The sequence below is a fragment of the Aphelocoma coerulescens genome, chromosome 3 (genome assembly GCF_041296385.1).
Source record: "Aphelocoma coerulescens isolate FSJ_1873_10779 chromosome 3, UR_Acoe_1.0, whole genome shotgun sequence".
Classification (NCBI taxonomy): Eukaryota; Metazoa; Chordata; class Aves; order Passeriformes; family Corvidae; genus Aphelocoma; species Aphelocoma coerulescens.
The window spans coordinates 37,566,145-37,581,457 of NC_091016.1; the positions used below are offsets into that span (position 1 = coordinate 37,566,145).

The 15,313-nt window shown below is 40.9% G+C and overlaps 1 protein-coding gene across 1 annotated transcript in view; it reads left to right on the forward strand.

Moving 5' to 3' along the window:
• The first annotated feature begins 9,377 nt into the window (after positions 1–9,377).
• Positions 9,378–15,313, forward strand: part of LRFN2 (leucine rich repeat and fibronectin type III domain containing 2) — a 35,269-nt gene continuing 29,333 nt past the window's right edge. The window contains exon 1 of the mRNA XM_069008486.1: positions 9,378–10,750. Coding sequence (XP_068864587.1) covers positions 9,378–10,750 — 1,373 coding nt within the window. The remainder of the gene's footprint in view (positions 10,751–15,313) is intronic.

Genomic DNA, 15,313 nt, shown 5'->3' on the forward strand with positions numbered 1-15,313 from the left:
AGAAGCCAATACTTATAATTATCTTACAGGGGAGAAAGAGAAGTTAATTGAAACTCATCGAAGGTTACATACATAGCAAGACATGTTGAAGTAATCCAGGAGTTAATGTTAACGTTAAAGCCAGATTTCTTCCCCAGAGACACAAGCACCACATCTCTCCTTTCAATGTAGTTATACAAACACTGTCCATGACACTAGATTTGTGTTAAAAAATTGTACAGTGATATGCCTTACATGTGGAAACATCACTGTGCAAAGAGAAGGTATGAGACTTGGGTTTTCCATGAGGAACTTGGTGAATTATCTTGGGCAAAACATCTGAGGCAGATTCTGCCTCTTCTTACTCACCTCTTAAAATTAGGTAGAAGTTGTCTTTTTTTTAAAAGTGCATTAAGATTCTGGTGTGAAAGAAGAGGTATTGCTACCAAATACCAGTCCTCCTTTCTCTTTCCCATCCATTGACAGTGGTTTGGAAATAGGTAGCTGGGTAACCAGATGCAACAAAGTCTACAACTTTGAAAAGCTGCTCTTCTCATGATAGAAGTAATGGGAGTGTAAAGCCATCCAGAGAAACAGTGAATTATCCTCCTGCATGAGAATCAAAAAGGGAGAAGTGATAGAAAGAGAAATTTAATGGACAGATCTGGTCCCATCCAAAGTAAATAGAAAGCAAGAAAGTACAGTAGAAAGTTTACCAGGCTGATGAAAGAGCCCAGAGACTGTGGAGGCCATGTGTTGTGTCATGCAATGGCGTAGCAGGGTTCTCGTGTTTCTTTCTCAGAACTCTGCTAATTTCTCACTGAACCATGAGCCAACCACAGTGACAAGTCACTGGGGTTGTATTCCCTGTAACAGGGGACCTCTGCCACCAAATGCGCATGCTAACATCCTTAGGAATCCTGGGACGTTCAGCAAAAGTGATTGTTTGCTTTGTTTTTTTTAAATATGGACTTCAAATTTGCCTTGATTGTGTTTCAAAGGATCTCCAAATCTTTGCTGCATATCACTTTGTGTGCCCAATTACATTTATGAGAAAAATCAGAAAAAGATTTTTAGTTTTGTATGCCTTGGATTTCCTACCAGTGCTTCTTTGCCTGTGAGTTATACATGAGAGAAAAACTGCAGCCTTCATTCCAAATAAAGATTATTTCCTATGGAATATTGGACAGACTTTGTCTCTAGGACTGAATGACGGGTCAATTTAAAAAAAAAAAAGTAACAAGCCCACTTAAAGAAGAGAATCCCAGTTCTAATTATCCTGCTCTTCCTGTGATGTGGAAGGAAATAAGAATGTGTAAAGACTTTTATGAGGATTAAAGTAAGCTAAAGAGTTACCTGAGGATTTTCTGTTATGGCTCAGAGTCAAGGGGAATTTGTATTCAGATCATGAGAAGAGGCCTTCAGTCGTATTTGCAGAAAGCAGTAGGGTCTATTGATGGACATTTATGTTTCATGCCACAGGCAATATCTCTGAGAGAGTTGCTCCTTAGCACCTTTTTGGCTCCTGTGTGTGTTCAAAATGAGTAAGAAACAGGATAACTGGTAATTTCTCCATTGTGCTGATAAAGCAAAATGTAGGATTGCTGTTAAGAACAAGATAAATAAATGAACTGAATGGCTAAAAATAGCAGAGGGGCCCAGCTTAGCTGACTCATGAGCTTGTAGATGAAATCTGATGGAGACAGCATTAAAATAGAAAGCAAAGATAAATGTTGACAGGCATTAAATGAACAATCGAAAATGAATGGACCTTCAAATTGTCTGTGGGAGAGAAAAAAACCATCCAAGCCATTTATAATTAGTGCCCAAGCCACTTATAATTAGTGATGTTGAAAATGCTGTTCCTTGTCTCCTGTGTACCTGTCATTGGGAAATCACCATCCTGCATAGATGTGGCTGCTCTGGAAAGCTCTAGGAAACTGCCCAGACAGACCTGTTGCTGATGCAACACACCTAAGTGTGTCTGTTTACCAAATATTTACACTTGGATTTTCTAGCTGGCCTGTCTCTCTTCAGTTTGTTTTTGTATGCTTACAAGTAACTGCCTTCACATTTAAATTTTCTGCATTATCAAAAACCATGCAGGTAGCTAAGCACTGTTTTGTGCCAACAAATCAGGCAGCTAAAGCCTGTGCTTTCCAGTCAGTGAAGGTAGAATAATGCAAGTACAACTGTTTTCACAGGTTAAATCACACTAGTCAACAAAATCTGGCTATGATTATTAAGGTTATAATGTGCCATTAACAAGTTCTGGATAGACGTATATATTTTTTTCTGTTTTGCCCACTGATAGGTATCAACCCATGTGACAAAACCTGTTTGTAAGACCGTTCAGGTTTCATGAAACCACTTTAAGAAAGGCATTAAATGAAGCATTCAAAATATTTGTTTCTACTGTTTCTGAGATGTAATGTTCTCATTTGGAAATTATGCGTTTCATGCAGGTATTTTTCTAAAGTGCTACAATATTAAATGAATGAGTAAATCAAGCATGCTTATTGGATTCATGCTACAGGACTGAATTAATTTAGTTACTACAATCAGCACTCAGCAATTAAAAATTGAACAGTAAGCTTCACGACAGATACAAATGAAACTGACTATGGCATTGCAGGTAGACATAATTCTAGAATAAAAATTTCCATCTTCTGCAGCACAAGAAATTTAGGCTAATTGCTAACAGGAATTTTAGGCCCATGTTTCTTTTTCTCTGTTCTCTGTGTGAGCATGAAGGCTTTTCAGTCCAAGCTTCAAGTGTCATGATGCCAGATCAGACAAGGTCTAGAGATTAGTCATAAGGAAGTAGTGGTACCTGTACCCTTTGGATGGAAACCAGAAGAAAGTCTGGGTTTCAAAGAATGTGTGTCCCTAACTGACCCAGTCCTGATATTATATTACGACTGTGGAACAAGTTCACTGCTTATTAGGCAGTGGAGAACCTGCACAGCTCACAGCATCTTAACAGCAGAGTAGACTGACTCTTGTCTAAAAAGGCTAAACTCGGGCTAAAGCCTTTCAGTAGCTAAGATGTTGTCTGTCTTCCACGTGGATACTCTGATTCCAAACAAGAGGCGGACTCAACAATGTATAATTTCCTTTGCAGAAGTATAACAGAGCTAACCAAGTGTCTCTCCTCTGCTTTCATGAAACTTACTATATTCTGTGTTCTTGAAAAGTGAGAGTAGTAAATAATTGTGAGGCTTCTGCACTTCAGATTTTATCTGAAGTGATGAAATGTCCCAAATGTATTGTGGGGAAGTGCCAGACAGGCAGATGCTCGGCAGTACACAGAATGTGTTCACTAAGTTTTCTTTCCTCACAAAATGAATCTCAAAATCTTGACTAATTTTGCACATTTCTTAAAACCAAATGGCTTATAATAGTGACTTCATTTCAGCAAAGTGCTAGTAATAGTGAAGAGTGATCTAACAGACCTCCACCTGGTTTCCTCTTTACTTAAGAGCTCCTGCTGCGTTTCCTAGGAACTGGGATGTAAGTGCATTCTAGATCTAAGTGCTCTAGGGTCACTAAGGCTACTAGACATACATACTGTCCAGCCATCAGGGACATCTTTCGCACAAAAGCTAGAGATATGTAATGTTTCTTCTGGATCAAAACCACTGTGAAAAATGAAAACCTTCATGCACATACGTATTTCTCAGAATTTCTTCTGAGAAGAAAGTAACTCTGTCCCAGCTGAAACCTGGACAGTGAGCACATATGCATTAGTGCTCAAAACACCTTTTCCATATATACTGCAGGAAAGTGACTCCAGGAAGGAATTTGTACCATGGTTTTCAAGAGCTCACCTAAGAGGCACTTGCTAGTAGTTTAACCATATCAAACAGAAACAAAATTTTTGACTGATTGTGAAATTTGTCTGATAAGATTTGGGGTTACTGTTGTCTTTTAAGTAGTACATGTTAAACCTTCATAAAAGTCTCCAAAGAGGTTTTTGGACTAAGTAAGCTGAAATGTGAAGAGGTGACTAATTGCAGGGGTTAAGTGTGCTGGAACATTAGCATAGGGATTTGTTCTTTTAGGATGTATGGAAAGTACTGCTTTTAATGAAAAAAATGAGATGCTATAGTAAAATAGGAGAGATGAAAGCTATATGGATAATTTGGGCTTTTGATAGATGCATCACTTCCATTTTGGGAATGGTAAAGGAATTGGGTAATGTTAGTACTTAAAGAAATAACATGACTGGTGTCAGGAAAATATCAGGAAAGTATTATGAAAAATAAAGAAAAGCTTTCCAAGAATGCACACATAGAGACACAGGTTTTGCCTGGGAAAGACTGAATGAGACCAGTATCTTCCTGTGTGAGAAAGCCCTGCCTAAGAAAATATTTGGTTATTTCCCTGGGATCTGTTGAATGGATTAAATCAACTTTCACAGAATGAGCCCTCTTGAAAATTGCCTTTTATAGATTATACTTACCTCTGTTCTGGATCCAGTTACAACCAGTTTTTTAAAGACTGCAACCTTGACAGAAAATGTTCTTACGTTTAAGACCACCCTATGAGGCAATTTTATTTGGACACATCCACCTCTGTAGCCTAGCCCTTCCTAAATACTGGCAAGCTAAAACTGCTTCCAGGGCTACGGCACAGAGAACAGGTAGGAGGGACTCCCAGCTGCTTGGATAGGTGAAAACAAGAGAACTGCACTCCAAAGAAACAAACCATATAAATAAACCTCATGATGGTACAGGGGTGATAAAATATTTTTAGTTGCAACCTTGCTATGGCTGCAATATTCAAGAAAAAAAAGTTGTACAAAGGGCAAAATATTTGCTACACTTTACCCAGAGTTCCCTTTTTTCTGTTATGGTGGAAACAATATCAGTCAAATTAGAATGGGTGGAGCTTCGTGTAGACAGCCACAAGTACCTGGAGAAATGTGTACTTGTAAACATTCCCCCTTTATGATGTGTGAAATGTAAGGTGGATGGAGAAAGCAAGCATTTCACATGTTAGAGCTATTATTTTTTTTCAATAAACCCAGCTCCTTAAAAGGCCTAGCCAAAACCTCATTTGCATTGTCTGTATGCACCTGTGAAGATCAGCTTTACCCCCAAAGAGTGCAGGAGCCTAGGCAAGCAAAAAAGACAAAAGCTCAACAAAAGCACTGTTGGTTATCCTGAATCTGAGCCTGTAAGTTCCTAGGTGTAAACTGACTTTAAACATCTGAAGAATCTCACAGGTGCTCACAAAGCCAGCAGAGGCCTAACACCCAGCCTGTGTTTCCATGGATGTACTACTAAGGACAGATCCAGATGCAGAGAGATTTACTTTCCTTATGGGCATTGCAATTACTAGCTGAGTGAAGTATGGATCAGGGAGAACACAAAACCTACCTTTCCACACAGTTTTTTCCAATGCAAGGGATTAAGGAGTAATTTTTGTCCTGACATAGTCCCATCCTGTTTTATGCCTTGTTGATTAAATTTCTTACAAAAATATGTATGATACTTCACCCATCACTGCAATCCTTCAAGCTCTGCATCTGTGGATGCAGATTTCCTAGTCACATAAGTTCACTTAAAACGGAGATAAGAGAAGATCTAGAACAAGAAAAAAGGGCAGCTCTCAGGAAGGAAAACTCAATTCCTCCACAGCACCTGTGAAACTGAAAGAAGGCATCTTAGCTCACCCATACACTCCCTGGAGCCTGGGTCCCAGGGCACTTGGAGACTGTAGAATCAGAGCTACTACCCACCCACCTCTCCTTTTTTTTATGTTTTCGTTCCCTCTCTTTTTCCCAGCCTGTATGCTGCATATTATTTTTCTGACAGTTACCTTGCACTTGGCGCTGTGGTAGGCAAAGGTTATTGGAATTTAAATGCAAAGTTCAGTGAATATAGAATTAAAAAATGCCTTGGAGACACTGCTGAAATGAGATGCCAAATCCCAGAATTTGTATCTTTATGAGGAAAATTTGAATACAAAACACCAAGGTTTATGGCTCTTGCACATATTAATTTATACCAATGCATGTTCTAAGAGGACTAAAGGGGCTATTTTTCATCTTGGGCTGAGACAGGAATTCTTCCAGATTTACTGACTTGCTGTGAGAAATATGCTTTATCAGGTTGATAGATATCTTTAAAATGTAAATCAGAATGGTGAACTTATCACAAGACTGCCATTAGCAGTTCATAAAATTCTAGGTGTTGCAGGTAACAAGAGATTTTAAGAACAAGGTGAGCATGCTGGTCAGCAAAAACAGACTCTAAACTTGACACTTTATTTTCTGTCTTACAAGAAAATTACCAGAAATGAAATCAAAACAACTTTTATTATACATCCATCTCCTTGGCAACTAGCAATTACCATGACTTTGTGGGAGGGTCTAGATTTTAAAGGATATTATTATAATTTTGCAGACTCAAGAACTGCAGTATTACCTGGAATCATCCCTGGAAGTGCTCAAGGCCAGGCTGGATGGGGCTCTGAGCAGCCTGGTCTAGTGAAAGGTGTCCCTTGGCAGGTGGGTTGGAACTAGATGATCTTTAAGGTCCCTTCCAACCAAAACCATTCAATGATTCTATTAGTCTGTGAATTCTTACCCTATCTTTGACCCAAGTGCTTTTTCTGTCCAGAGAGAGAAAGGAAAACCATTTACCCTTTTGAAGACCCAGATTTTCTCCTTAAGGAGTCCCGTTCACTTCTGTTGTCTCCAACGCCCTATAGGAAGTCCTTTGGGTTTGTACTCCCTTTGTTGCATTGTGAATTGGTCACTTCAGGATTACATTGTAGAGTAACCCAGGGCTCAGATGCGTGAAATAACAATGTTAGCAAATGATCACAAAGCCTAGAAATTTCCTCTGTAAACAAACAATATTTACATTAGTACCTTCAAGTGCATGCGACAACTGGAATGACAGTGGCTGTCACCGATTTGCCCTCTTGCTGGCAAAAGCACATGCTGCACTCTCTGTGACTTTCATGCGCACGTGCAAGCACACACAGGCAGATGATGTGCTTTCAAGCCATCCACAGATGGCTTCCCCCTCAGGGTTTGCTTTGCCATTTAGGCCTCCTGCTTCACATCCTCTTCTCGGTGCTTCAGGCCCTATTTTATGTAATTAACTTCTGTTCCTCCCCCCATTTTTATTCTTTTTTTCCCATGAATGCTCTTTACTCTGATGCTTAGAGTCAACCATCTCCCCAAAGCACTGTGATATTTACCAGCATCCGGAAAAAATGTGGTTAGAGAATTGAGACACTTAAAGGAGACACTGCTGTCGTAAGTGTGCATTCACGTTTTTGAATAGATATTCAGAGGGTGGGAATGTAGATGAGGGAGAAGCTATGAAAGGGCTTATTACTAATTAACTGTATCTATTTCTCCCCCTTTTAAACTGCTTTTTGTTTATCATTTCAGCTGGTAGGGTAATACACTAAATTAAAGCTGCAGAATACATTTATAATTAAGATTGAAAAAGCCAATTGCCTGTTACTAAAATACCAATTGATAATATTGTAAGGGATATTTATAGCTCTTTGGTATGTATGCCACAGATTTGCATCAATAACACACTTGCTTATCTCCAAACATTTTATTCAGTAGCCGTTTATTTACTATTGAAGGTAAGATTACTCTTCTCAAGCCATCCTTTCTAAAAGTGTCTCGCTTTCATCTTGTTTGTAAAGCTCAGCAAACACAGATGCTTCAGTCATTTCCTCTCCTATGAAATAGTAATAACAGTATATAATTACTATCATCACACCATGCAGAAAACCTTGCCGTGAAGAGCACACTCTACATAGTTCAGCACTCATAGCATCCTGTATTTCTACAGCTCCTTCTTTCTGACTCATCTCACATATCCCAGAGAGGAGATACCAAGCCACTTTATCCAGGGGAGGAATCAGGAACCTTTGGGCAGAGTCCCAAACACAGGCCCTTAGTTTTCGTTCCTTTCACAAGAAGGTAAAGCAAGACCTGCTTAAAGAGTTTTTTAAAAATTGCTGAAGTGATAGTTTTTGTTTTGTGTTTGGTGTGTGTTACTGGGGGGTTAATACCTCGAAACACAAGTGCCAAAAAACTGCTTAGTGTATGAGCAGCTGCATGATTGAGAAGGGATATGGCATGTACCAAACAGTGATACAAATTTGTATGGTGGATGTATGTTAAAGAGAGGTAAAATGGCCATGATGAAAACTGGAACCTGAATTGTGCCTGTAGCTAGTGCCGCAGGAGAGGGTCTTGGAGACTAGAGCACACCAACCTAATCAAAAACCCTGGGAGATCCCTTAAAAAATACAGCTCGTTGTCTACCTGCCCCTTTCCTCAGAAAGAGAACGAGGGCTAGAAGCGAACGATCTACCCATTCTTCAGCCCTGCTGGATAGCAGGATCTGGGAAAGGGGGAAATAGAAAGAAAGCAAGTTTACCTATGCCCTGCATGTGTGGGAAGAATGTCAGCAAACCTGAAGTAAGTAAATATTCCCAAGCCTGAAGCAGGGCTTCAACTTCTCCCAGCCACAATTGCCTCTCCAAGCCAGCCTGTTAATGAGTTTTGTTTACTCTTCACAGACACATCCTTCCAGTTTAAGCTGGAAAAGTGTGTGAGAGATTGGAAAAAAGGGAGATAATGGTGCAAAGAGGAATTGGCAGGGTGCAAGGGAGGGCCATGGAGACAGGCAAGAGCTTCACTGTCACTACAACATTAGGGGTTGCAGTGTGAGAGCATGTGGTTGTCAAAAAGCTTGCCAGGGGCTTAAGGTAGCACAGTCCTCCCCTGGATCCCTTCTCTTTGGAGCTAGAGGCTGTCACCCTTTCCATAGTTTGGCTGAGCACAGGGTGAAACCAAGTGGCAATTACACAAGTGATTTCTGCTCCCAATGCTGTCTATCATTAATTTTGTTATGAGTGAGCAAGTGTCTTGTCCCAGAACTGGCCAGATAATTACATGGTCATTATTAACCGCATTACTGAAGGGTAAATATGCAGTTATTTTTATCCATAAAGTCAGCTGCTTCAACCCTAATAATTCCACATTATTATGCAGCAGAAAGTAATTATAGATACTGATTCTACCCCCAAAGAAGCAGACACTATTTGAAATTAAATCTTTCAGGATTTTTAGTAAGCCATGCAATCTGATGGTAGGATTTGTGCAGAAAGAAAGGAAGAAAGAAAGAAAAAGAAAAAAGAAAGAAAGATTTTATAATGTTTTTATAACACTTAAACTTCCCATCATAGAGTGCTGATGCCTTTAGGTGTTACTCCTGAGAGAAGGCATCACAAAGTCTCTCTGGAGGTAGATGTTAGGCAAAACATAAGAGGAAAGGTATTTATATCATAATTGCTGATGTTCCTTTTAACTCTTTTCATTTCTTTCAGGTACTGTTGCGTGATTTACAATGGAAAAATTGCTCTGCGGCATCCTGGTGTTTGGAATGGCTGTCACAGTCAACGCTTGTCCCAAATATTGTGTCTGTCAGAACCTGTCTGAGTCACTGGGGACTTTGTGTCCTTCCAAGGGTCTCCTTTTTGTACCTCTGGACATAGATCGAAGGACAGTTGAACTCCGTCTTGGGGGCAACTTTATTATTAATATCAGCAGACAAGATTTTGCCAATATGTCTGGACTTGTTGACCTTACTTTGTCCAGAAACACCATTAGTTACATACAGCCCTACTCTTTCACCGACTTGGAGAGCCTTCGGTCTTTACATCTGGACAGCAACAGGTTGCCTGAGATTGAAGAGGATACTTTAAGAGGTTTAATTAACCTTCAGCATTTGATTTTAAACAACAACCAGCTAAGCAGCATTTCTGATGAAGCCTTTGAGGATTTTTTGCTGACGTTGGAAGACTTAGACCTTTCCTACAATAACCTCCGAAGCATTCCCTGGGAATCTATAAGAAAGATGATAAACTTGCACCAGCTCAGTTTAGATCACAACCTAATAGATTATATAACAGAGGGGACATTTGCAGATCTTCAGAAATTGGCCAGATTGGATCTAACATCCAACAGACTTCAGAAACTCCCCCCTGACCCTATATTTGCCAGATCGCAAGTAATTCCATTGATTGTTACCCCGTTTTCTCCACCTCTGTCCCTCAGTTTTGGGGGCAATCCACTGCATTGCAACTGTGAGCTACTGTGGTTAAGGCGACTTGACAGAGACGACGATATGGAAACTTGTGCTTCTCCTCCAAGTCTAAAGGGAAGGTACTTCTGGTACGTACGGGAGGAGGAATTTGTTTGCGAGCCTCCTCTTATTACACAACATACTCACAAGCTGCTGGTTTTAGAAGGGCAAACTGCCACACTGAAGTGCAAAGCCATTGGGGATCCCACTCCCATCATTCACTGGGTGGCCCCTGATGACCGTCTCATCGGAAACTCCTCGAGGACAGCTGTCTACGACAATGGCACTTTAGATATACACATCACCACCTCCAAGGACTATGGAACTTTCACATGCATAGCAGCCAATGCTGCAGGAGAGTCCACTGCAACAATTGAACTCTCAATTGTTCAGCTTCCCCATCTCAGCAATGGCACAGGCAAAGCAGCTCCACCGAAATCCAGGCTCTCGGACATCACCAGCTCCACCAAGTCCAATCGTGGAGAAACAAAAGGCCCACCAGAAAGGGCTGTCCTGGTGTCAGATGTGACCACTACCTCAGCTTTGGTCAAGTGGACAGTCAGCAAGTCGGCCCCTCGGGTAAAAATGTATCAGCTGCAGTATAACTGCTCAGATGATGAAGTTCTGATCTACAGGTAAATGCAGAGTTGTTGTTTGTTTCTCTGATGATGGCAGGGGGCGGAAATCAGTATAAAAAGTCTTTTTGACTTTTTATTGATTTGACTCTGAACTGAGATGGCACTGCCACTGGTAGCATTAGTGGTGTCTGATAAATCTGTATTCTCTCTGTCAGTTTTCCTGTTGGTCTGTTCATGACTTTTCTGTCCAAGTCACACATTGCAAATCTCTGCAGTACTTATTTTCCAGCAGCTGTTTTCAGTGATATTTTCAATTTGGGAAAAAATAGTACTGGAGTTGATAGCCTCCTTAGTAGGCTTAACAAAGAAAGGAAAACTTGAAGACTAGAAGTCAGAAATTTCCCTTTCCACCTCCTGTAGGTGGGATTGAAACAGACTACTTAGAGAGGAAGCGACGTGGGAGGAAGTTTATGCTGTCTACCCATAACACAGGCTCTAATTATTCTGTGATTCAAGATCTGGGGTTGCTAACAAGACATTTTTCACGTATATGAAAGAGCTCGTTTCTTATTTCACTAACATCTGTCTTACACAACCATAACGACTGACAACTTTGGTGCATTTAATTTTTCATACCATATTAAATGCAAGAAGAGGTAGATATAATTTCAAAAGCAAACCCTGAATGATCCTTATGTTCCTCCAGTTCTATACCACCTCTGACTTTTAATGATGTAAAGCAGGAGTTGCTCTTGCAGGGAAGCATCAATAAATTTTAGGGGCTAAAAATATGTAGGAACAGTACAGGAAAACAGTAGTACTGTTTTCTTCTTCTGTATTGGAAGAATGATTGACATATTATCTTCATGCTAGTGATGAATCCCTAGAAACCACCCTTCCCTTCCTTTTTATTGCAAAGATTGCATTGAACTGAATTGCCTCTTTGGCTGTATATGATCTACCAGCATAAGTCAGAATCTCATGGAAAAGTAGAACCAAACATATAGACTCTTATAGCTTTTTAAGCATCCTGAAGCACTGGAGAAAAATTGGACCTGGTATAATGGGATTTGGGGTTTGACTCTAATTTGAGAATAAACTGTGGCCAAAATATAGTCAAAGCCATTGCTTTTCATGGTAGGTTTGGTGTTACTACCTGCTGGATACTCTGTTCTTCTCTGGCTGCCTGCAGGGAGAGCTGAGGCACTCATCAAGTCAGGGTACTCAGCCTCCAGATCCCACAACAGGCCTTATTATTTTCTTCTTTACCACAGGGTGGTTTTCTTTAGCATAAGGAAGTCAAAAGGAGAGGTAGTAAACATCCATGTGACATTTTTCACTCCCCCTTCTCCTGTAATTAAATCTAAATGAAAATTCTCCAGAATGCTTAGCTGACATGGACAAAATATTGTGCCAGCAATACCTTTATCTGAATCAGTTGTAGAACAGGAAGAATAAAGTGATCTCTCTAGCTACTCCAAATTCACTCATTCATTGCCAAAAGCTGGAATATTGTCCAGCAAGTTCAAAGAACCTTTTTTTAAAGGTTATTTATTCAAATACTAAATTAATCTGAGGAAATTCAGTTCTGTCCATGTCCATTCCTCAATTATAATAGTATCTTGAAATAATCACATCAATTTGAAAGTGAAAATTATTTGTTTTGCTCTGGCTAATGTACAGTGGAACCAGTGTGTCAGCTTCAGGACTTGCAACTGTGCAGAGTTAAGTAGAATGAAAGGATAAGATAAAGTTAAGTAATGATAGAGTATTAGGAATAAAATGAAAGAAAACATGCTAAGGCCATTTTTTTCCCCAAGGCAATGCTTTTGGCAAAAACCCAGCAGTAATTAAGATCTTAAGCACAAGTTAAGGCTGAAAAACACTCTGAAGGATGTGTAAGTCATATATTCATTGTACAGTGAATTTGCCCCAGTGAAAAGGAATATCCCTCCAGTCAAAAAGGGAAGTTTGCAGGGGTTGTCAGATGTTGGAAGTGGCTGGATGTGTCAATTTTCTAGGGAGGAGGATGGCCAGTAACGCAGTTCTTGTGCTCGAGGCACGAGCTCTGGCGTGCCCCCGGTCAGAGAGAGTGCAGCTGCGTTCTTCTGTGCGTCGCTGAAGCGACTTCGGCATCAGGATGGGTGCTGCTGGCTGGGCTCGCTGGCTTCTTTGCAGAGGGAACACGGCAGGAGCCAATGGGATCGGCTCATGTTAGCTCGGAGACAAAGGAAGAGAGAGGCTGTTCTGTCTGACTCCTAACAGGTTTATTGTCAGAAGTTTCACAACCCGAACAAGCTCGGAAGGGATGGAATGCGATGGGAGGCTCCCCTGAGGCTTGTCCTCAGTTCTATAGGGAATTTGAAAACCCCGGTGAAAGGGGAAAACAACCAATGAAGTACAGGCCAGGGGGAGGATACAAGGTAACAGGAACCACTGGGGGAAACCGAGAGGCAGGAGTTATAACAGAGAACCAGTGAACAACCGAGTAACCGGGATTTTTCCCGAACCAGGGGAGGCGGCTTGGACCCGGGCACTGCCGGGGTGTAGCTGAGGCTTCTGAGCCTCCCCATGACCCACGCTCTGAGTCTGCCTCTTCGGGAAACTCGATCCAGGGGATGGGCTGGGATTGATTGGCATCAGGCTGCCCCAGCCCCACAGTGGGGTGGGTAAAAAACCAAACAATGCAAAAGCACTGACATGCATCCTAGGAGTTGGTTGGGTAAGAATTGTGTGCCATGGGCAGAAATGAAGAAAGATACCATCTCGCCAGCCTGGTATGGAAGAACAAGTTGCTGTCAAGATGTTAGGTAACCCCTAAATTTTTTATCATGTTCCCACTTTCACCTCTCAGTGAGGTTTTGGCCCTTTGCTGCTTTACTTGGTTATGGCTCAGTTTTTCAGAAGCTCAGTGAGGACAGTGCTATTTTGACAAATCTCCCATCAGGCCTTTTTTGAGGATTCACTGATGATGCATAGCTCTTTTCATTCACAGCTCTCAAAAGCACTTCACCAAAGAAAACAAATTTTATTTCTCTACATTTTGCACAAGGGAAAAATGAAGCACAGAAAGATGAAGTGATTGTCCAGCGCCTGAGAGTTAATCAATGGTACTCATAATATCAAAACCAGTTCTTACAACTTCCAGTCAGGGAGCCACTCAGTCCCTTAGAGTTAATTAACTAAAGCTGTTTTGCTTTAATTGGTCAGATGCGTATCACTGCAATGAGTGTGTAGAAAAACCTAAGGGAAAAGGATTTCTACAGTGCTCTGCTCTATAAAATGCTGTGTATGTGCTAAATGGGACGTGATACTGCTTAGCTGCTAAAATGAGGGGCACTTAATATACGCTAAGACAGTCGGCATTCCAGGACTGAGACACATCAGCTGTGCTCAGCTTTTAGGAATCCTGCTTCACTAGGAAGAAATGTATGCAAAAAAGACAGAAATCTGCTGCGTTTTCTGCTAAGAATTTTTCACAAACATTGTACTCATTGTGAGAGAGTGAAAGCAGAAGTTCTCACCTCCCCACTGATGTCAACATCTCTCTTGATCATCACCCAGGACGCCAGTTCCATTCCCCCTTCCATTCCGGCTGTGGTCTTCCACTGGCAGGATGGTGCAAAAGGGAACTACAGTGGAGTTCAATGGCTCCATGAAAATTCATGGTTTGGGAGGTAGTGGCAAGTGTTGTCTGCTGGGCCTCCTGGTTGCTCTGAGCTGAAACGGCACAGAATCTGGAGTTTGGCTTTGGATATAACAGTGCCATTATAATGAGGATTAGCAGGAGGAGCACTGTTTGTCTGCTTTTCCATCTGACCTTCCCTTCTATTTGCTATCTCAGGGCCTTTGCTCAAGCTCTTTCAAGTTTTTATCTCTTTCAATGCATTCAGGGTGTATACTCTGTTCTGATCTAATGAGTAGGTCCTGGATCTGCACTCTGCGGGTTTTAATGCAGCAGTCTTTCCATTTTTTCGTCTTTTCTGTAATACCAGCACCAGTGCCAGTAAATGTGTATTGTACCCATTTCTTTTAGCTGAGACCAGAAGTTTGTTACAAATTGCAGAACTGAAAATCATGCCTTGTTTGAAGGAAAAGCATGCAGAAAGAGTAACCAGTGTCCAATAGAGAAAGGGATGGAAGAAGACCAAGGTCTACAAAGCATTATCTGTCCTTGGATTCAGGGTTAAAGGAGTGAACACTAGGAAACCTCCTCTGGCATAGAAATCTTACCTACTCCTCTCAGTCTAGACTCCAAAGTGTTTTAGATGTGTAAAAGCATCAGACTTATGATCAGTGCAACTTAGGCACTGGTAAGCTTAATTCATTTTGAATAAGGAATTGAAATGAAATATGAAAATTTAGAAAATAATATATTTGAGCCTCATTTTCCCATCTGTAACCTGGGTGATAGCACCACCTTGCTTCACAGGGATAAATGCATTAGAAAATATTATGGAACCAGGAGCCTACATAAATAAATAGGGAGACTTGCTTTGAAGTCATTATGTGGTCTGCAGCAACAGGGATAGTCATGAATGATTAAGATGGAGCATTATATAACTGCAACACTTGAATTCAAGTAAGGCATCTGGGGAGAGAGGTTGTGGGTTTTTCACG